General features: G+C 53.9%; 1 protein-coding gene and 3 pseudogenes across 1 annotated transcript; 2 read left to right on the forward strand and 2 right to left on the reverse strand.

Annotated features, from left to right (window-relative positions):
• The first annotated feature begins 2,563 nt into the window (after positions 1-2,563).
• On the forward strand, positions 2,564-3,592 carry LOC142035025 (feather keratin Cos2-3-like; annotated as a pseudogene).
• Positions 3,593-7,068: 3,476 nt separating this feature from the next.
• Positions 7,069-8,090, reverse strand: LOC142035026 (feather keratin Cos2-3-like; annotated as a pseudogene).
• Positions 8,091-12,151: 4,061 nt separating this feature from the next.
• LOC142035027 (feather keratin Cos2-2-like) lies at positions 12,152-13,510 on the reverse strand. Its single transcript, XM_075036846.1, has 2 exons — positions 13,270-13,510; positions 12,152-12,886 (listed from the first exon to the last, which is right to left on the reverse strand). Exons 1-2 carry the CDS (start codon positions 13,375-13,377, stop codon positions 12,548-12,550), a joined length of 447 nt encoding a protein of 148 aa, XP_074892947.1. The 5' UTR covers positions 13,378-13,510; the 3' UTR covers positions 12,152-12,547.
• A 2,699-nt stretch (positions 13,511-16,209) lies between these two features.
• LOC142035028 (feather keratin Cos2-3-like) lies at positions 16,210-17,387 on the forward strand (annotated as a pseudogene).
• The last annotated feature ends 4,298 nt before the right edge of the window (positions 17,388-21,685 follow it).

Consider the following 21,685-nt stretch of genomic DNA (forward strand, 5'->3'; position numbering starts at 1 on the left):
ACACCCACCCAGCTGCTTTCTCACTCTCCCTCCTCAACAGGACAGGAGGAGAAAGTAAGGAGAAAAAGGTCACAGGTCGAGATAAAGACAGAGGGATTACTTACCGACCACCATCACAGGCAAAAACAGGCTTAACTTGGGGAAGATTCATTTACCTTATTGCCAATTAAAAGTAAAGCAGGATGGTGAGAAACAGCAAAAAACCCCCTTAAAACGCCTTTATCCCATCCCCACCTCTTTTTCACAGCCTCAACTTCCCTCCTTCATTCACAGCTCTTCTACTTCCTCCACCCTTAAGCACCACAGTGGGATGCAGAATGGGGGACTGTGGTCAGTACACAACTGTTCCTTTCTGCTGCTGTTTCCTCCTCACATGGTCTTCTGCTCCAGCATGAGTCCTTCCCATAGGCTGCAGTATTTCAAGGCTGGCTGCAGCGTGGCTTGTGTCTATGGGCTGCTGGCCTTCTGGATAAGACTGCTTCAGCGTGGGTCCTCCAGGGGCCACAGTTCCTGCCTGGGATATCCACCTGGTCTGGCGAGGCATCCTCCATGGGCTGCTCTGTGGGTATCTGCTCCACCATGGTCTTTCCCTTGGGCTGCCTGGGTATCTCTGCACCATTGCCTGGAGCACCTCCTCCTCCTCCTCCTCCCTCCTCTCTGGCCTTGGTGTTTGCAAGGTTGTTTCTCACAATTTCCTTTTCTCCCTTCCTCACTTCCTGTGCCGTGTTTTGTCCTTCCTTAAATATGTTTTCACGGAGGCACCACCAGCGTCGCTACCGGGCTCAGCATTGGGCAGCGGTGAGTCCCTTTTGGAGCCAATTGGATCTGACTCGGTCAGACGTGGGTGTAGCTGCTGGACTCTTCCCACAGAGGCCACCCTTGCAACCTTGTCCCCCAGCTGCTGAACCCTTGCCACACAAACCCAATAGATAGAGTGGGTCCAACAGAGAGAGAAGCACAGATAGAGGGATAGGAGTTTCAACAGAAGAGAACCATTCCAGGCTTCAGTAAGGGACAGAAGTAACTGTGAATAGCCTCAAGAAAAACGCTCTTGCTGGTCACGCTTTACGATTTGGAAAGAAATGCTCCAAAACCACAGCCATCTAATGTCCCTGGCAAATCTTTCTGAATGCCTTTATCAAGCGGAGTGGATGGAACTAGTTATGGTGGTTTCCTTATCTCTATTACCACCAGATCTTCACTGCTGTGTTTCACGTGCTCCCTGCGCCGCTTTGAAACCCCATGGCACTTTCCCAAAGCATTCTGCCTGGCAGGTCCCTGAGGGGACAGAAACCTGCTCTGACGGCGTGCAGGGTTGCAGTTTTGCCTTCTGTTTTGCACAGCCACTGCACACTCCAGACATGAGAGCTATCCCAGCTTTTCTCCAAAGCCCCAGTAAGATCATGGGTCTGCAAGTGTGCGCAGACTTTGAGGTTGTCCTGCTCGTGTTCTGGCTCAGGCTCTTGTCTTACATGTGTCTGGGCTCAGGCTGGAAAGGCAAGTCAGTGAGTCAGTGAGTCCAGGTCAGCTTGATGGTCATCAGGGTTCAGCATTGTCCAGCAATCACCAGGTGTGTTCGTAGAGGCAAGGCAGGTCTCAGGTGAAGCTGGGAAGTCACCCGCACGTCAGGGTCCAGGCTGAGATCAGTGTGGTCCATGGCCCGAGACAGGCACAGATGTGTCACAGCTGGAGCTGTAACTCAGGTTGGGGCCGAGCACTAGGACTTAAGCTTGAAAGCTGCTCCCACGGGACGAGGAGGTGGCAGTGGCTGAAGCCTCCCAGCAGCAACATCTGGCAATGGTCTCAGCAAGGTCAACGAAGGGGAGCGGGTAGACCTCAGTTACACTGCCTCTAAGCTGGATCGGAGGCAAGGCAGACTAAGATGGAGGATGCACGTGTGCTCAGGCATGCCTGCATGGAACCGTCAAAAGTCTGTACACTCACATAAAGCACATCATCAGCTAGGGACTCTGCTGAGGAGATGCTCAGGACCACACTGGCAGGACAGGACTCAAGTACCCTGGGGAAGGACCAGGCCCCAGACACCCTCCTGGCATTGCCTGACGACCTGCAGGGTCTGCACAGGCAGGGGATGAGGCAAATGAGCCCAGCAAAATTGTCCTGTGAGCTCTGTTACTGTTGCAATGGGGTCAGACACTCCCAGCAGAAGCCCACCTGCGTGCAACAATGGGCGACCACCAGAGAGAGATGGGGGAAGCAAGAGAAAAGGATGCGGCACGTCCTCTCACATGAGAGTCCTTGGGCACGCGGACGAGAAGCACGAGCGTGCTGCCCATTTCCTGACACCTTTGCCACAAACAAGCCCACAGGAATGACCCAGGTGTACATCACCTGCCTGCATGGGACCCCTCCAGCACTTGAGCTGAGTCTTCTGCCTGTGCTGACGTTTGCCTCTGCCCGGAAATCCTTGGGCCTCTCATCCCAGCACTTACAGAAGCCTTCATATGGGAAAGCACGTGGCGTAAGCCAGGAAATGAAAAGGCAGCAGCGCAGGAAACCAGGACACAGCCCATACCATTAGGTGGGATGGTCTGCATTTGACATGAGCTTGTCAGAAAATTATTACTTCCACAAAGGGTGCCTCTGGGCCTGAGGCAGTGCAGGACTGCTATAAAAGGCAGCCCGACTCTCTGCTCTCTCATCCACTTCTCTCGCCTCCTTCTCCTTGGGAATCAGGTGAGTGTGAAGCCTCTTCTCGTCCTCCTTCAAGATCAGGTCTTTCCTCCATGTATGTCTCAGCTGCTATGGGCTGTCCTAGCCCAGGGCTGGGAGCTGCTTCTCAAGGCAGAGGGAAGGGGAGAGAAGGTCTTCTGCAGACAGAGGCTGGGACTTAGTTGAGGTGCCTCCTGGCCTTGGAGCTGGGCAGCGTATGCTGAGCCAGGAGGTGCCTTGGCTCCACTGTGGATGGGTGCAGTGCTGCTTCTCATGTGTCCCCGTGCTCTGCTTCCCCTCCCCTGTCTCCCAGGTGCACCTCCTGCCCAGAGACATGTCCTGCTACAACCAGTGCCAGCCCTGCCAGCCCTGCGGCCCGACCCCGCTGGCCAACAGCTGCAACGAGCCCTGCGTCAGGCAGTGCCAGAACTCCACCGTCGTCATTGAGCCCTCCCCTGTGGTGGTGGTTCTTCCTGGCCCCATCCTCAGCTCCTTCCCGCAGAACACCGTTGTGGGCTCCTCCACCTCCGCTGCCGTTGGCAGCATCCTCAGCAGTAACGGAGTCCCCATCAACTCCGGGTGCTGTGACCTCTCCTGCATCACCAGCCGCTACTGTGGCAGCAGATGTCAACCCTGCTAAAGCTGCTGGCAACGTCCTCGGGCAAGAACCTCAATAACATGGTGCTGGCCAGAAGATAAGAGCTTCGGGGCATTGTTTCCTTCTTCCACTCGCTTCTCTGTCTCTTTCTTTTGCTGTCGGCATCTCCCAATGCCAGCCTAGTGGGGCCTGCGTCCCTCTGCAGGGCAGGCAGACGGACACCCTGCAGGAGCTCCACTGCATCTTCGTGGCTGCCCCTGGTGCTCCCTGTGAGCCACCTCCTTTTCTTCTTTAGACTCATTAAAGTTGTGCTGCATCCCAGCCTGGGCCTCCGAGTCCTCCTTCCTTCGGAGGCAACTCTTCCAGTCGGCTCAGGGAAAAGGGGGGAGGAAGGGGAGGGTGGGATCCCCTGCAGTGGATTTTGTCACTTGGCAAGACGGTAAATTAATTTCATGGTTTCATGAATGAACTGATTGTAACTGCTTCCGAGGGATGCTCAGCTTAGTGGGTGTCTCACTCTACCTTGGCTCCTCTGGGCAAAGACATTGCCAGCTCTCGCCAAGTGTTGTCTCTTCTTCCCCATCACACTTGATGAAATCTCTAGCCACCGTCTACATTCCTACTAACAGGCACCTTGGGCATTTGAAGTAGGCAATTAAGAATGAGGCAATCAAGAAACCAATGCACCCAGGAATTACCACACAGACAATGAGTTGCAACGGGAGTCAGCCATTTCATGGCAATGGTCAGTTCCAGCAACCCAGTAATGTCAGTCGGAAGGCTGCCGGGTCCTCCCTGCTCTGGTGTACTACCCGCACCTCAGCCCAGGCGTGGTCAGACCTTCATCTGGGGTAAATGGGTTCTGTCAGTCAGCCACAGGGGCTGGTTTTGTCCCTCTGACAGCAACAGAAATCACAGATTTAACCCACCACAGCTTTGTTCCTTCACTCTTGTCTGGGCAGCCGATTCCTTCTGGTCACGCATTGGGCCACGGTAAAGGAGAACAAGACGCTGGTAACGGATCTCATTCCCCTGGGCTTCCCAGACCTCTCATGGTGGGCACATGGCCCCACGTGCCATTATCTTCTCCATGTATCTTCTAACTCTGGTGGAGAATGGCCTCTTCATTGTCACTGCGTGGACCAATCAGCACCTGCAGACCCTGCTGCATTTCTTCTTCCTCATCGGGTTTCCTTTGTGGAGATCTGGTACACCATAACCGTTGTGTCAAAAATGATGAAGACTTTCCTTGTCACCAGGAAAATCATTTGTGTTGCCTGCTGGCTGGCACAGTCGTTTTCCCCCTTCCTCCTGGCTACCACCGAGTTCATGATCCTCTCGGTGATGCCCTTTAATTGTGATGTCACCATACGCAAACTGCTCCAGTATACCACTCATATGAAAAAGAAAATCTGCTTCCTGCAAGCCCTGGTAGCATGGACATGGGGTTTGTGGTCATCTTCACCCAGGTGGCTCTCCTGCTGAATGGCCATTCTGCAACAAGAAAGCTACCGCTGGGATCCAAGTCCCCTGACTCGGCCTCTGCTGATCCAGATCCAGCACCCACCACCACATCCTTGTACCTGTTAAAGATGACCGAAGGGCTGGAGAACCTGTCTTATGAGGAAAGACTGAAGGAGTTATGTCCTTTCTCCCTGGGGAACAGAAGGCTTGGGGGGAACCTCATCACAGTATTCCAGTGGCTACAAAGAGGACGGAGACTCTCTCATCGCAAGGAGTCACAAGGAGAAGACAAGGGCCAACGAGTACAGGTTGCCCTGGGAGAGGGTTCATCTTGACATAAGAAATACATTTTTTACGGTAAGAACAATCATTCACTGGAACAACCTCCCCGGGGATGTGGTAGAGTTCCCACCCCTGGAAGTTTTCAAGATGCGCTTGGACAGGGTTGTAGATGATCTCATCTAGGCTCCCTTTCCCATGAAACGTTGGACCAGATGATCTGTCAAGGTCCTTTCCAGCCTGGACTATTCTATGATCCTCTCAGTGATGTCTTTCAGTCGTGATGTCACTGTATGCAAACGGCTCCACTGCACCACTGTCAAGACAAAGAAAATCCGCATTCCAGAAGAGTTTATTGCAATTGAGACTAACATTTATTTTGCAGAGAAATGGGATGCTGCATGACTAATGTCCTCTTCATTTCCTAGACTTGTTCACCTAGTGAGGCATACACTGCAGGCAGGGAATAGCAAAGAGGGACATGATCATTTGAACTTCTTCTCTAGAAGGCTGTTGTCACAATCCAGAGAAATGAGAACCCCCAAAGAGTGAGTCAGCAGGTCCACATTAGACTTCTGCCTAAGGCAGCAGATACCTCTACCCGGAGGAGTGTACTGGTTATCTAGGTCTTCCAGGTGAAAGCTCTGTTGTGTGTTGAAGGGCTCCATCCGGGGGTCCATTGCCTGGGGCCAGGGCAGAGCAGGGCCTTGGACCCATGCTGGGGCTGTGCCTTCCTGGGCTTAGTACTAGTACTCTTCCTCCCCGTGTAACTGCCCAGACTGGTCCTGTTCCCTGCAGAGCCTGGCATGGGGAGAGGTGTCCTACTGTGAGGGCACAGCCCTGCCCTTCGGTGTGTCCATGTGGTTCCCAGTGGTGTGCAGGGTCTGTTGGAGGACAGATCTCCAACGGCCAGGGACTGCAGGACTAGGAAGACCCTGCCCTGCAAGTGAGGAGCAGTGGTGGTGTGAGCAGAGCCCGGGCTGGCCCTGCCTCAGAGCACCTGGGGAGCCAGGGAAGCTGAGTATGGGCAGGGTCATCCCCAGCATTCGTGCTGTGCTTGGGTTGGTGCCTGTCCTGTACCGCTGAAGGTGCCCAGTGCCGAATGAGCTGGACAAAGATGGTGTCTCTGCCCTGAACTGTGGGCAGGAGGAGCATGAGGGGAACCTCACGTGGTCCATGGGCCGCTGTGTGCCTGAGACATCATTTTGAGCCCAGCATTGTCTTCAGGAGCTCCTTTCCTGCACCCAGGAGACCACGGATACCCAAGGGACGCCAGGATATAGAGCATTGCCTGGGGCTAAAAGGCCAGGGTCCAAAAAGAAAATTTCAAGTGTAATTGAAAAGCATACCTAAACTTTGGCATTAATAGCAAAGCCACAAATCCTTTGCACAAACTCAGGGAAGACGGGCACCTGAAACAAGCCATGAGAAGGCAGGGGGGTCACTGGACTGCGGAGAGCGCAAGTAGCTGTGGGGCTGCTCTGTGCACTGCTGCCATCTGCCCAGTCACCCGCTGCCTGTAAATGGTGGGGTGGTGGCCAGAAAGTGGATCTTTGGGCACTGGCTGCTCTCCTGGAGCCCCAGTGGCCCATGGGGCTGTTGGGTTCACAGGGAGGGGGGACTCCATTGTGCAGCCTCAGTGCGGCTGATCCCAATCCTAACTTGTGAATTACCTCAGCCCTGCATGTCTGGAGAGCAGCTGGGCCCTGCCAGGTGCTGAAGGACTGTAAGCGGTAGCTGTCTCATCTGCCTGTGCCCATGTGTGCTGGCCATGGACCTAGATCAAGTACTGGAGGGGAGGGGAAGGCGGAGATGAGGCTGTGGGCTGCCCCCAGGCATTCTTGTCTCCCCATCCCCACTCCTGCCTCCCTTGGGAGGAATCCTCTCTGATGGCCACTGGCTGTGAAGTAGCTAGGGATGTCTTTGTCAGCTGCAAGGGAAAGGGCACAAACCAAAATCCACCTGCAGGGAATCCCACCCTCCCCCTTTTTCCCTGAGCTGACTGGAAGAGTTGCCTCCGAAGGAAGGAGGACTCGGAGGCCCAGGCTGGGATGCAGCACAACTTTAATGAGTCTAAAGAAGAAAAGGAGGTGGCTCACAGGGAGCACCAGGGGCAGCCACGAAGATGCAGTGGAGCTCCTGCAGGGTGTCCGTCTGCCTGCCCTGCAGAGGGACGCAGGCCCCACTAGGCTGGCGTTGGGAGATGCCGACAGCAAAAGAAAGAGACAGAGAAGAGAGTGGAAGAAGGAAACAATGCCCCGAAGCTCTTATCTTCTGGCCAGCACCATGTTATTGAGGTTCTTGCCCGAGGACGTTGCCAGCAGCTTTAGCAGGGTTGACATCTGCTGCCACAGTAGCGGCTGGTGATGCAGGAGAGGTCACAGCACCCGGAGTTGATGGGGACTCCGTTACTGCTGAGGATGCTGCCAACGGCAGCGGAGGTGGAGGAGCCCACAACGGTGTTCTGCGGGAAGGAGCTGAGGATGGGGCCGGGCAGGGTCACCACCACAGCCGGGGGCTCAATGATGACGGTGGAGTTCTGGCACTGCCTGACGCAGGGCTCGTTGCAGCTGTTGGCCAGCGGGGTCGGGCCGCAGGGCTGGCAGGGCTGGCACTGGTTGTAGCAGGACATGTCTCTGGGCAGGAGGTGCACCTGGGAGACAGGGGAGGGGAAGCAGAGCACGGGGACACATGAGAAGCAGCACTGCACCCATCCACAGTGGAGCCAAGGCACCTCCTGGCTCAGCATACGCTGCCCAGCTCCAAGGCCAGGAGGCACCTCAACTAAGTCCCAGCCTCTGTCTGCAGAAGACCTTCTCTCCCCTTCCCTCTGCCATGAGAAGCAGCTCCCAGCCCTGGGCTAGGACAGCCCATAGCAGCTGAGACATACATGGAGGAAAGACCTGATCTTGAAGGAGGACGAGAAGAGGCTTCACACTCACCTGATTCCCAAGGAGAAGGAGGCGAGAGAAGTGGATGAGAGAGCAGAGAGTCGGGCTGCCTTTTATAGCAGTCCTGCACTGCCTCAGGCCCAGAGGCACCCTTTGTGGAAGTAATAATTTTCTGACAAGCTCATGTCAAATGCAGACCATCCCACCTAATGGTATGGGCTGTGTCCTGGTTTCCTGCGCTGCTGCCTTTTCATTTCCTGGCTTACGCCACGTGCTTTCCCATATGAAGGCTTCTGTAAGTGCTGGGATGAGAGGCCCAAGGATTTCCGGGCAGAGGCAAACGTCAGCACAGGCAGAAGACTCAGCTCAAGTGCTGGAGGGGTCCCGTGCAGGCAGGTGATGTACACCTGGGTCATTCCTGTGGGCTTGTTTGTGGCAAAGGTGTCAGGAAATGGGCAGCACGCTCGTGCTTCTCGTCCGCGTGCCCAAGGACTCTCATGTGAGAGGACGTGCCGCATCCTTTTCTCTTGCTTCCCCCATCTCTCTCTGGCGGTCGCCCATTGTTGCACGCAGGTGGGCTTCTGCTGGGAGTGTCTGACCCCATTGCAACAGTAACAGAGCTCACAGGACAATTTTGCTGGGCTCATTTGCCTCATCCCCTGCCTGTGCAGACCCTGCAGGTCGTCAGGCAATGCCAGGAGGGTGTCTGGGGCCTGGTCCTTCCCCAGGGTACTTGAGTCCTGTCCTGCCAGTGTGGTCCTGAGCATCTCCTCAGCAGAGTCCCTAGCTGATGATGTGCTTTATGTGAGCGTACAGACTTTTGACGGTTCCATGCAGGCATGCCTGAGCACACGTGCATCCTCCATCTTAGTCTGCCTTGCCTCCGATCCAGCTTAGAGGCAGTGTAACTGAGGTCTACCCGCTCCCCTTCGTTGACCTTGCTGAGGCCATTGCCAGATGTTGCTGCTGGGAGGCTTCAGCCACTGCCACCTCCTCGTCCCGTGGGAGCAGCTTTCAAGCTTAAGTCCTAGTGCTCGGCCCCAACCTGAGTTACAGCTCCAGCTGTGACACATCTGTGCCTGTCTCGGGCCATGGACCACACTGATCTCAGCCTGGACCCTGACGTGCGGGTGACTTCCCAGCTTCACCTGAGACCTGCCTTGCCTCTACGAACACACCTGGTGATTGCTGGACAATGCTGAACCCTGATGACCATCAAGCTGACCTGGACTCACTGACTCACTGACTTGCCTTTCCAGCCTGAGCCCAGACACATGTAAGACAAGAGCCTGAGCCAGAACACGAGCAGGACAACCTCAAAGTCTGCGCACACTTGCAGACCCATGATCTTACTGGGGCTTTGGAGAAAAGCTGGGATAGCTCTCATGTCTGGAGTGTGCAGTGGCTGTGCAAAACAGAAGGCAAAACTGCAACCCTGCACGCCGTCAGAGCAGGTTTCTGTCCCCTCAGGGACCTGCCAGGCAGAATGCTTTGGGAAAGTGCCATGGGGTTTCAAAGCGGCGCAGGGAGCACGTGAAACACAGCAGTGAAGATCTGGTGATAATAGAGATAAGGAAACCACCATAACTAGTTCCATCCACTCCGCTTGATAAAGGCATTCAGAAAGATTTGCCAGGGACATTAGATGGCTGTGGTTTTGGAGCATTTCTTTCCAAATCGTAAAGCGTGACCAGCAAGAGCGTTTTTCTTGAGGCTATTCACAGTTACTTCTGTCCCTTACTGAAGCCTGGAATGGTTCTCTTCTGTTGAAACTCCTATCCCTCTATTTGTGCTTCTCTCTCTGTTGGACCCACTCTATCTATTGGGTTTGTGTGGCAAGGGTTCAGCAGCTGGGGGACAAGGTTGCAAGGGTGGCCTCTGTGGGAAGAGTCCAGCAGCTACACCCACGTCTGACCGAGTCAGATCCAATTGGCTCCAAAAGGGACTCACCGCTGCCCAATGCTGAGCCCGGTAGCGACGCTGGTGGTGCCTCCGTGAAAACATATTTAAGGAAGGACAAAACACGGCACAGGAAGTGAGGAAGGGAGAAAAGGAAATTGTGAGAAACAACCTTGCAAACACCAAGGCCAGAGAGGAGGGAGGAGGAGGAGGTGGAGGTGCTCCAGGCAATGGTGCAGAGATACCCAGGCAGCCCAAGGGAAAGACCATGGTGGAGCAGATACCCACACAGCAGCCCATGGAGGATGCCTCGCCAGACCAGGTGGATATCCCAGGCAGGAACTGTGGCCCCTGGAGGACCCACGCTGAAGCAGTCTTATCCAGAAGGCCAGCAGCCCGTAGACACAAGCCACGCTGCAGCCAGCCTTGAAATACTGCAGCCTATGGGAAGGACTCATGCTGGAGCAGAAGACCATGTGAGGAGGAAACAGCAGCAGAAAGGAACAGTTGTGTACTGACCACAGTCCCCCATTCTGCATCCCACTGTGGTGCTTAAGGGTGGAGGAAGTAGAAGAGCTGTGAATGAAGGAGGGAAGTTGAGGCTGTGAAAAAGAGGTGGGGATGGGATAAAGGCGTTTTAAGGGGGTTTTTTGCTGTTTCTCACCATCCTGCTTTACTTTTAATTGGCAATAAGGTAAATGAATCTTCCCCAAGTTAAGCCTGTTTTTGCCTGTGATGGTGGTCGGTAAGTAATCCCTCTGTCTTTATCTCGACCTGTGACCTTTTTCTCCTTACTTTCTCCTCCTGTCCTGTTGAGGAGGGAGAGTGAGAAAGCAGCTGGGTGGGTGTCTGGAAGCCAGCCAAGGTCTTTTTAGTTTCACACCAGTTATGGCAATTAGAGGTGCCATGACTGTTTGTCATTCACATGCTTTTTTTCTGCTTGAATCTGTGCCGTCAGGAGCAGTCTCTTTCTCCCGCTGTTGTTGCCCTCAGAGGACGCTGGGCAATGCTGTCAGCTGGCCTTTGTGCTTGTGTCCCTGGGAACTAGGGACAGCTTTACAGCTTTTCTTTCCCCAACCATCCATCCCTCATTGCCTCTCTTTTCCGGCCCATCCACTCTCAGTCTTTCACAGGTAGGTCAGCGCAGAAGATCTCAGCTGTCTTTGTAGTCCCCAATTTCTGAGGTTCGAGCACCGAAGGCTGTTCCCCATGAGCTCTAGGCTTCAGGAGAGGAGGAAGCTCGGATGTGGGGCACAGTACAGTTCTCGTCTCTTGGCATCCAGGCAGGAGGCCCGTCTGTGCCAGGCTGGGCTCTGTGGGTAGGGCCCTCAGTTCTCCCTGGGCACCCCTATTTCCACTATGCACCCAGAGATCTGCAAATGAAGATGCTGTTTCTGTGAGGGTCTGGGGTTAGTGGCCTGAGGGAAAAGGAGAAGGTGGTGAGAGAGCTTCTGCCATGGAACTGTTCTTTCCCTGCAGCCCAGGATGGGATTGCCCTTGCCGTGAGCTGCAAAGAGGGAGCGCGGGCTGTTCTGACCTGTGCTCTCTCTAGACTTTCATGGGAGGAACTGTCAGTCCCTCCCCTGTGCCATCTTGCAGGCCCATGCAAAAAAACTTTTTGTCCTGGAGCTGCTCTGTCGGATGGGAGTTGGGGATGTGCACCCTGCAAGACACCTCAGCCCCGCAAACCTGTGTAATGAACCGCTGGGGCTGCACGGGGCACTGTATGGGTGTGACGGAAGAACAGGCGACTTGCCCTAGCTGTCTTTGCCCTTGGATGCATACCATGGCCCTTCCTTCTGGAGGTGGGTGGGAAGGTGAGGAGGAGGAGGCTCTGGGCTCTCGCCAAGGTGATTTCTCCTCCCCTCCCCTCCTTCCATCCTCACGGCCGTCTTCTGTCTGAGCCTTCTCCCCCAGCAGAGCTCCATCCAGAGCAAGAGGAGCTGCCTTGAGTGCTTGTGGGGCTGCCGACCTCCCAGGGCCTCCTGCAGCACTGGGGTCCTCCCATGAAGACAGCACAAGTTGGGATCACCACCTGTAGGGCATGCTCGGAGGCCAAGGGGAATATTTCTGGGCAGAGATGCAGCGAGGGAAGGGCTGGTGGTCACTGCCTGTGGAGTAGCCAGAGATGTTGTCCTCTGCGCCAAGGGACAGGGCCTGAAGGAGGCCAAGGGACAGGGCCTGAAGGAGGCCAACAGACAGTGTGTCCTGCCCTCCCAGTCCTCTAGGAATGAGAAAGGGTCCGGCTGCTCACCCATTTGCTCCCTCCCAGCATAGCTCCTTTCTCCCTGGACAGCTTTGGAGAGCACTCAGAGAGGAAAGGACCACACAGAGCCAGAGCCTGGGATGCAGCAGAGTTTAATGAGTCTAAAGAGGGAAACAAGATGTCTCTGAGAGGAGGCCACAGTGAAAGGATCACCACAGGTGGCCAAGCGTCAACACCCCACAGAGGGGAAGGGGCAGGCAGGTCCCCCCAAGCTGCCTTTGGTGGGCCTCAAGGCTGAGGGGAGCAGAAAACAAGAAAGGGAAAGGAGGGAAAGGAGAGAGTGGAGGAAGGGAAGGAGAGGCATTGGCCCTGTTTTCAGAGAGCCCAGGCTGGCCTTTTCCAAAGGGCTGACACCCTTTGCAAGAGGAGTGGGGCATGCTAAGGCCCTCTCCAAGCAATGGTCACGATCTCCGTTGTTTGGTCTGGCAACATCTTCCGGGTTCCCGGGGCTCTTTGTCTGGGCTGTCACCAGTGGCTTTAGCAGGGGGAGCACCTTCTGCTGCCACAGTAGCGGCTGGTGATGCAGGAGAGGTCACAGCACCCGGAGGTGATGGGGACTCCGTTACTGCTGAGGATGCTGCCAACAGCAGCGGAGGTGGAGGAGCCCACGGCAGTGTTCTGCGGGAAGGAGCTGAGGATGGGGCCAGGAAGAATCACCACCACGGGAGAGGGCTCGATGACAACGGTGGAAGGCTGGCACTGCCTGACACAGGGCTCATTGCAGCTGTTGGCCAGCGGGGTTGGGCCGCAGGGCTGGCAGGGCTGGCAGGGCTGGCACTTGTCGGAGCAGGACATGTCTCGGGGCTGGTGGTTCACCTGGGAGAGAGGCCAGGGAGGAAGCAGAGCACAGGGACACCTGAGGAACAGCCTGCAACCCCACCAAAAGGAAGCCAGGGCACCTGCTGGGTGGGGAGGTAGAGGCTGTGCAGGGGGGAACAAGGGCTTCTTTGCCTGAGCTCAGCCAAGTCCTTCGCAGAGCAGGAAGGCCCAGCAATGCTCCTGCCTAGCCTGTAGTCAAAAAGCTACCTCAGCCCAGCCTCAGATTCTCTCTGTGACAGACCATCTCTCCTTTGCCCTCTCCACCGACCACGATCTCAGAGCCCTGACATAAGACCAAGGAGCCGGTAGCAGTTGAGTTGTTCTTGAAGGCTCGACCTTTTTCTAGAGAAGGAGGAGGGGAAAAGGGGGTTCCAACTCACCTGGTTCCTAAGGAGAAGGAGGTGACAGAAGTGGTTGAGAGAGCGACCAGTTGGGCTGGCTTTTATACTGGCCTCGCACTGCCTCAGGGCCCAAAGGCAGTTCTGCATAAGCAACAATTTTCCTGCATGCTCCTAATGAACGGAAACATCCCAGGTAATGACACGGGATGTGCTGCTGTTTGCCTCTACGCTGCCTTTGTATTTCCCGGTTTATGTCATGCCCATTCCATCACAGAATCTTCTTTTGAGTGCTGGGATGAGAAGTCCCAGGATTTCCAGGTCAAGGATGCATCACAGTGGGCAGGAGACAGGGACTAAGTGCCAGAAGAGTCCAGTGGAGGCAGGTGATGTCACGCTGGGGCACTCTGGTGGGGTTTTTATGGTCCTGCTGACAGGGGGGGCCCTGGCTGCTCCCAGCCCTCCAATCCTTGGCTCGTCACCCAAGGGCTCCTGTCAGTACGTGGCCTGTGCTCTTTCCTTCCCACCCAGCTCAGTCCAACAGTCAGTGGCTGTTGTCTTCCCAGGCAGGCGTGCTGCACTTCAGGTTTTCAACGCTCTTTCACCTTAAGCTGCCCTCAGGAGGAAGTTGCCAACCTCTTTGGCCTCCTCCTCTCTCTGGACAGTCCCTGAGACTCCTCTAGCTGTGCTGCTTGTGCATCTGTCCTGCTCAGAGTGCCCCGTCCCTGCTCTGGCAGGGAGGTCCCCAGCAGCGCCTCAGCCACATCCCTTCCTATTGCCTCTGCCCCCATGTGCTTAGCAGCAGCAACGTGCGCGGGAGTGTGACTGTGTAGCAGTCTGTGGGATTACCTGCATGCACATCTATGCTTGTGCGTACACCCAGCCGTATGCCTCTGGCGAGATCGTGTTTCTGCGTACATGTGTATTTTTTTGCACAAGTGTGAGTACTTGCATGCAACTACACGTGTCCGTGTCCTTATGCACGTATGCCTGACTCCGTGCATCTGTGTATATCGTTGTGTACACTTGTTGCACCATTGCCTGGAGCACCTCCTCCTCCTCCTCCTCCCTCCTCTCTGGCCTTGGTGTTTGCAAGGTTGTTTCTCACAATTTCCTTTTCTCCCTTCCTCACTTCCTGTGCCGTGTTTTGTCCTTCCTTAAATATGTTTTCACGGAGGCACCACCAGCGTCGCTACCGGGCTCAGCATTGGGCAGCGGTGAGTCCCTTTTGGAGCCAATTGGATCTGACTCGGTCAGACGTGGGTGTAGCTGCTGGACTCTTCCCACAGAGGCCACCCTTGCAACCTTGTCCCCCAGCTGCTGAACCCTTGCCACACAAACCCAATAGATAGAGTGGGTCCAACAGAGAGAGAAGCACAGATAGAGGGATAGGAGTTTCAACAGAAGAGAACCATTCCAGGCTTCAGTAAGGGACAGAAGTAACTGTGAATAGCCTCAAGAAAAACGCTCTTGCTGGTCACGCTTTACGATTTGGAAAGAAATGCTCCAAAACCACAGCCATCTAATGTCCCTGGCAAATCTTTCTGAATGCCTTTATCAAGCGGAGTGGATGGAACTAGTTATGGTGGTTTCCTTATCTCTATTACCACCAGATCTTCACTGCTGTGTTTCACGTGCTCCCTGCGCCGCTTTGAAACCCCATGGCACTTTCCCAAAGCATTCTGCCTGGCAGGTCCCTGAGGGGACAGAAACCTGCTCTGACGGCGTGCAGGGTTGCAGTTTTGCCTTCTGTTTTGCACAGCCACTGCACACTCCAGACATGAGAGCTATCCCAGCTTTTCTCCAAAGCCCCAGTAAGATCATGGGTCTGCAAGTGTGCGCAGACTTTGAGGTTGTCCTGCTCGTGTTCTGGCTCAGGCTCTTGTCTTACATGTGTCTGGGCTCAGGCTGGAAAGGCAAGTCAGTGAGTCAGTGAGTCCAGGTCAGCTTGATGGTCATCAGGGTTCAGCATTGTCCAGCAATCACCAGGTGTGTTCGTAGAGGCAAGGCAGGTCTCAGGTGAAGCTGGGAAGTCACCCGCACGTCAGGGTCCAGGCTGAGATCAGTGTGGTCCATGGCCCGAGACAGGCACAGATGTGTCACAGCTGGAGCTGTAACTCAGGTTGGGGCCGAGCACTAGGACTTAAGCTTGAAAGCTGCTCCCACGGGACGAGGAGGTGGCAGTGGCTGAAGCCTCCCAGCAGCAACATCTGGCAATGGTCTCAGCAAGGTCAACGAAGGGGAGCGGGTAGACCTCAGTTACACTGCCTCTAAGCTGGATCGGAGGCAAGGCAGACTAAGATGGAGGATGCACGTGTGCTCAGGCATGCCTGCATGGAACCGTCAAAAGTCTGTACACTCACATAAAGCACATCATCAGCTAGGGACTCTGCTGAGGAGATGCTCAGGACCACACTGGCAGGACAGGACTCAAGTACCCTGGGGAAGGACCAGGCCCCAGACACCCTCCTGGCATTGCCTGACGACCTGCAGGGTCTGCACAGGCAGGGGATGAGGCAAATGAGCCCAGCAAAATTGTCCTGTGAGCTCTGTTACTGTTGCAATGGGGTCAGACACTCCCAGCAGAAGCCCACCTGCGTGCAACAATGGGCGACCGCCAGAGAGAGATGGGGGAAGCAAGAGAAAAGGATGCGGCACGTCCTCTCACATGAGAGTCCTTGGGCACGCGGACGAGAAGCACGAGCGTGCTGCCCATTTCCTGACACCTTTGCCACAAACAAGCCCACAGGAATGACCCAGGTGTACATCACCTGCCTGCACGGGACCCCTCCAGCACTTGAGCTGAGTCTTCTGCCTGTGCTGACGTTTGCCTCTGCCCGGAAATCCTTGGGCCTCTCATCCCAGCACTTACAGAAGCCTTCATATGGGAAAGCACGTGGCGTAAGCCAGGAAATGAAAAGGCAGCAGCGCAGGAAACCAGGACACAGCCCATACCATTAGGTGGGATGGTCTGCATTTGACATGAGCTTGTCAGAAAATTATTACTTCCACAAAGGGTGCCTCTGGGCCTGAGGCAGTGCAGGACTGCTATAAAAGGCAGCCCGACTCTCTGCTCTCTCATCCACTTCTCTCGCCTCCTTCTCCTTGGGAATCAGGTGAGTGTGAAGCCTCTTCTCGTCCTCCTTCAAGATCAGGTCTTTCCTCCATGTATGTCTCAGCTGCTATGGGCTGTCCTAGCCCAGGGCTGGGAGCTGCTTCTCATGGCAGAGGGAAGGGGAGAGAAGGTCTTCTGCAGACAGAGGCTGGGACTTAGTTGAGGTGCCTCCTGGCCTTGGAGCTGGGCAGCGTATGCTGAGCCAGGAGGTGCCTTGGCTCCACTGTGGATGGGTGCAGTGCTGCTTCTCATGTGTCCCCGTGCTCTGCTTCCCCTCCCCTGTCTCCCAGGTGCACCTCCTGCCCAGAGACATGTCCTGCTACAACCAGTGCCAGCCCTGCCAGCCCTGCGGCCCGACCCCGCTGGCCAACAGCTGCAATGAGCCCTGCGTCAGGCAGTGCCAGAACTCCACCGTCATCATTGAGCCCCCGGCTGTGGTGGTGACCCTGCCCGGCCCCATCCTCAGCTCCTTCCCGCAGAACACCGTTGTGGGCTCCTCCACCTCCGCTGCCGTTGGCAGCATCCTCAGCAGTAACGGAGTCCCCATCAACTCCGGGTGCTGTGACCTCTCCTGCATCACCAGCCGCTACTGCAGCAGGAGGTGCCCCCCATGCTAAAGCCACTGGTGACTTCCCACAGAAGGACCCCCAGGAAGCTAGAAGATTTTGCTGGTCTGAGGACAGAGCATTAGGTCATCACTTTCAGACATGCTGAGCATCCATGGCTCTACCTGCAAAGGAAGGCAGGAAGCGGCGTGCCTGGGCTCTCTGAAAACATGGCCCATGTATAACTTGCCTGCTTCTCTCTCTTTTGTCTCTCTCTTTTCTCTGTTGTCTTCTGCTCCCCAGGGTCATGTTTTTTTCCAAAGCCAACCCTGAAGGGATCTGCTGCCCCCGCCCCTTTGCGGTGTAGGCAGTTAGACACCATTTAGTAACTTCACCCTGTCCTCAGGGCACAGGCTTTTGGATGATCTGGTGCTCCCTGCATCAGAATCTCCACTTGTTTACCTCATTTCCCTCTTTTAAATCATTAAAATTCTGCTGCAACCCAACCTGAGCGTCTGTGTTCTTTCCTTCTCAAGATGTTCTCACAAGCTACCCAGGGACAAAAGCCTTGTTCTAGTCAGATCAGCATGATGCAAGGGCATGTGGGCACCCTCCACTACTATGAGATGAAGGAGGGGTTGGGGCACACTGCACTGCGAAGCCTTGTGCAGTGTCCCTTGGACCTGAGGAAGGTGTTGCCAGCTGCCCAAATAACAGTGGCCACCAGGGACTGCCTTGATGCATCTCTGCCTCCTCAGGCTTGGAGTACATCCTGCAGATCGGAAGCCTGTCTTCTCCTGACCTCTAGTGGGGAACTGGGGGCCTGCAGGAGGTCATGGAGTAGGTCATCAGCTACACAAGCTGTTGAGGAAGACCATTCCTCCTGCTCTGAGTGGAGCTGTGTTAGAGGAGTAGGTTAAGACAGAAGATTTCCCTGAAGGACAGCAGGAATGGGGTTGGGTGAATTGCCTCAGGAATAGGCCCCAAGTAGCAGCATGGCTAGCTTGCACAGCCCCAGATAGTAAGGTTAAGGCTCCCATGCAGCACCATGATCACCTGGAGCAGCACCTGATTTCACCCAGCTGTTGCACAGACAGGCAGGGCTGAGGTGATTCACAAGTTAGTTTTGGCCAGGCCACAGTAAACCAGACACTCAAGCCCCAGTTCCATGAGAACCCAACACCCCCATGGGTCAGAGCAGATCCAGGACCACAACCAGCTCCCAAACTCCCACAGCTGCTCTGTGGTACCTGATGTTCCCCAGCTATACAGTAGCTTTCCTTGGGAACTGGCCCTCTAAGGTCTCATCAGTGCCAGGACTCAGTTCTGATCCTGAAAGGCTCTATGTGAGGGTAGATCCTCCTGCCTCACCTTGGGACATGGTGGTTACAATGGGACGTGCTTCTGCACTCAGCAGCATCTGTGAACTGTCTCTTTTGGGCAGCTCTAGGTTCAAAAGTGGTCTCACTAGCTTTGACTGATATTCTTGGGCACTAGTTGGAACAACAACCCCAGCACATCAGAGTAATTTTGCTGGAGGCATCTCAGAGAGAAGGCTGTAGCTATCCAGGTCTGGGGCTGTGAAAATCAACTTACCCCACGCAGGAAGTTGAAACCAAGACAGAAGGTCTTTTCCTCTGCGTGGAGGTCCCTCGTCTACATCCTGGCCTATCCTGTGGACAGCAAATAGTCTCTCTACTGCCCAAGGGCAAAGAGGTAATGACCCTCTCTGGGGGACCAGATTGCCAGCAGTTCCCATTCTGCTGTGTTCTTATCTACCCGTTTTCAAAACTGTGCCTTTCCTTGGCAGGTCTGTGCCTCACTCCACAACACATTAAAGGCCAAGGGCAGGAGTGGTTCCTAGAGGTGAGCCTGGAGATGTGCACATCCAAAGTCTCCTGTCTGTCCATACCATCAGGGAATCAATATGTAGTCAGGTGCTGCAGGCTGAGTTCAAACATTACTCAAAAATGTTCCATTCATTTAATTCAGAAGAAGTAACATGGCCAGCATTAGATGTTTTTCCTCTGAATTTGAAAGATTGGGATTAGCTCAACTATTACATTAGTGATTCCATATCCAAAAATCAAACCCACAATTCCCCAGGTCCTAAGGTACTACACAGCCACTTAGTAACCATTGTGAGCTGTAGTCTACAGTCTTTGGAAACTCAAAATATATGCTCACAAACCCATGCACGAGTTCCCAATTTTGCAACATCACTCCACAGTTTATTGTTAGTGCTAAGCTGATGGCAACAGAGTGTGGGGTTGTGGGGGCTTCACAGGAAGTTGAGCTTTCCAGGGTCCCATGACTCTGTCTCCACACAGATTACACAACAGATTCAAGTCATTGGCTCACTTCTGTTGTTCATGTCCACTGAGTTTGTGGTAAGGTCATACAGCTTCACTATTAATGCCCACATCTAGGTATTCTTTCCTATGATACTTGCAAATTTCTTTCTAGACCTCCCTCCTCATTTCAAGGTGGTGACAAAAATGCTGGCATCCACAGTCCTGTGGGTGCAGACAAGGAACTCCTGAAGACAGTGTTGTGTTTGAAATAGGGGCTCAGGCACACCAGGGCCCATCGGATCAGGTGAGATTCCCCTCACACCAATGCTATTGTTCTGCTACTGGGTCCCCTCTTGCCCTTGAATTGAAGGGACTGTGACCTGTGGATGAGTCCATATGAGAGCAGGACACTTCAAAGTGTCTATGGCTGTGGTTATGTCAGTGCTGCCACAGGTATACCTCTGAAGGGACTGCGGCCCAAGGATAAGTCTATGCTGGAGAAGGTACTCCTTGAAGCATCTCTGGCTGTGGATAAATCTATGCCACAGCAGGTACACCCTGAAGCATAAGTGGCTGAACATGAGGCCATGCTGGAACACCTCAAAGCATCTGTGGCTGTGGATAAGACTATGCTGCAGCAAGTATAGCCCTGAAGAGACTCTGGTTCATAGGTAAGGCCACACTGCAGCAGGTACACCCCTATGGGACTCTATGTTAAACTCTATCATCTGGTCTGAAGGGACCAGGGGTGGACATTGTAACAGATACACCTTTAAATGGTTGTAACCCATGATTTGAGTTATGGGAATGTTATAGGAAGTACTATAGCAGGAATCACTTGAACCAATGAAGGACAAGCCTTACAAGAATCAATGCAAGTACAGCCATGACCCAATTTAAGCTGGCTTTAGTGCCCAGTAACTCCACGCAACACACTACCTCTCCTGTCCTGAGTGACTACTGTAACTGATGCAGTCCAAAGTCATAGACTAAATGAACTCAATAGACATTTATGGACATTTTACGAACATTTTACAGGGGTGGTCCATGGACTAAGGTAATGATATCTGTGTGTATAGCAAAGGATTGGAAGGGGGGGGGTTAATGAGGATGTACTGGATAGTGTGGGAGCTGAGTATGACATAAATGGTAAGGAATAGAGGTGGAGAATGTACTGGCTTTGGTTGGGGTAGAGTAAATTTCTTCATAGTAGCTGGTATGGGTCTATGTTTTGGATTTGTGCTGAGAACAGCGTTGATAACACACTGCTGTTTTAGTTGTTGCTGAGCAGTGCTTACATAGCATCGAGGCTTTTTGTGCTTCTCGGACTGCTCCACCAGCAAGTAGGCTGCACAAGAAGCTGGGAGGGGATACAGCTGGGACATATGATGTCACACTCAGCAATAAAAGCTGGGGGAAGAAGGAGTAAGGGGGGGGATGTTTGGACTATTGGCATTTGTCTTCCCATGTCGCCATGTCATGTGATGGAGCCCTGCTTTCCTAGAAATGGCTAAACACCTACCTGCTGATGGGAAGTAGTGGATGAATTCCTTGTTTTGCTTTGCCTGTGCATGCAGCTTTTGCTTTACCTGTTAAACTGTCTTTATCTCAACCCATCAGTTTTCTCACTCTTAGCCTTCTGATTCTCTCCTGCATCCCACCAGGGAGGGGGGGAGTAAGCAAGCTGCTTTGTGGTTAAGCCACAACAGACTGCCAAAAGAAGGCTTCATTCCAGCCTCAGCCAGAGTCACTTACAGCAAGATCTACTGTTGAGTGAGAGTCTGGATCATGCCTTACTCCCGGTCCTGTCCTACAAAACTACCAGGAAGAAAAACTGCTGCACTTTTCACCTAAATGCCCTCCTGTGATCAGCTCCCACAGAGTGGGGAAAAATTTATGCAAGTGGTCACAGGGGTGAGCAAACACACAGAAAATCTCCTTCCCACCCCAGGTGATTTCCCCTTCTTGGTTTCAGGGGTCCAGTTTCCACTGAAGCAGCATGCCTTAGATTCTTCAGAAATGCCCCATCTGCACAGATTCTTTGATCTGTTCACAAAGACTCATCAAGTTCTTTTCTGCATGGGAAAAGGGATCTCTAACTGGAGATCCCTGACTGAATAGGGGAAATAACACTGCCAGGGGAGAGCTGAGGACCACCTCCCTAGAGCTCAGCCTTGCACAGAGACACTTGCTCCCTCAGATAGGTTTTTGCACAGCCAAGAAAGCTCCCAGCAGCAGGATATCATGCATAGCACAGAGGTAGGAGGACATCTTGACTTGCTCTAGTGCAGGACATTGAATTTCACTGTGGTGTTTGGCAATGTGGTGAATGGGCTGCTCTCCTTGGAGCCAGTTGCTGCCTGAGATGACAACAACTGGGGGGAACTTGTCCTCTCCTCTGCTGGTATCAGACCATAGTGTGAAAGTTAGAGCTCTGGTAGGTGTGGGTGGGTCTGAAAGGTGTCTCTCACCCACCATGACTAGGCCCTTTTTCTGGTTGGCAG

This window comes from Buteo buteo, chromosome 9 (genome assembly GCF_964188355.1).
Source record: "Buteo buteo chromosome 9, bButBut1.hap1.1, whole genome shotgun sequence".
Classification (NCBI taxonomy): Eukaryota; Metazoa; Chordata; class Aves; order Accipitriformes; family Accipitridae; genus Buteo; species Buteo buteo.

Excerpts from the sequence above, each read along its gene's own strand:
- LOC142035027 (XM_075036846.1), bottom strand. The coding sequence starts at position 13,377 with ATGCAGAACTGCCTTTGGGCCCTGAGGCAGTGCGAGGCCAGTATAAAA. Across the intron at positions 12,887-13,269 it reads TCCTTCTCCTTAGGAACCAG|GTGAACCACCAGCCCCGAGA; the intron begins GTGAGTTGGAAC and ends CCTCTCTCCCAG.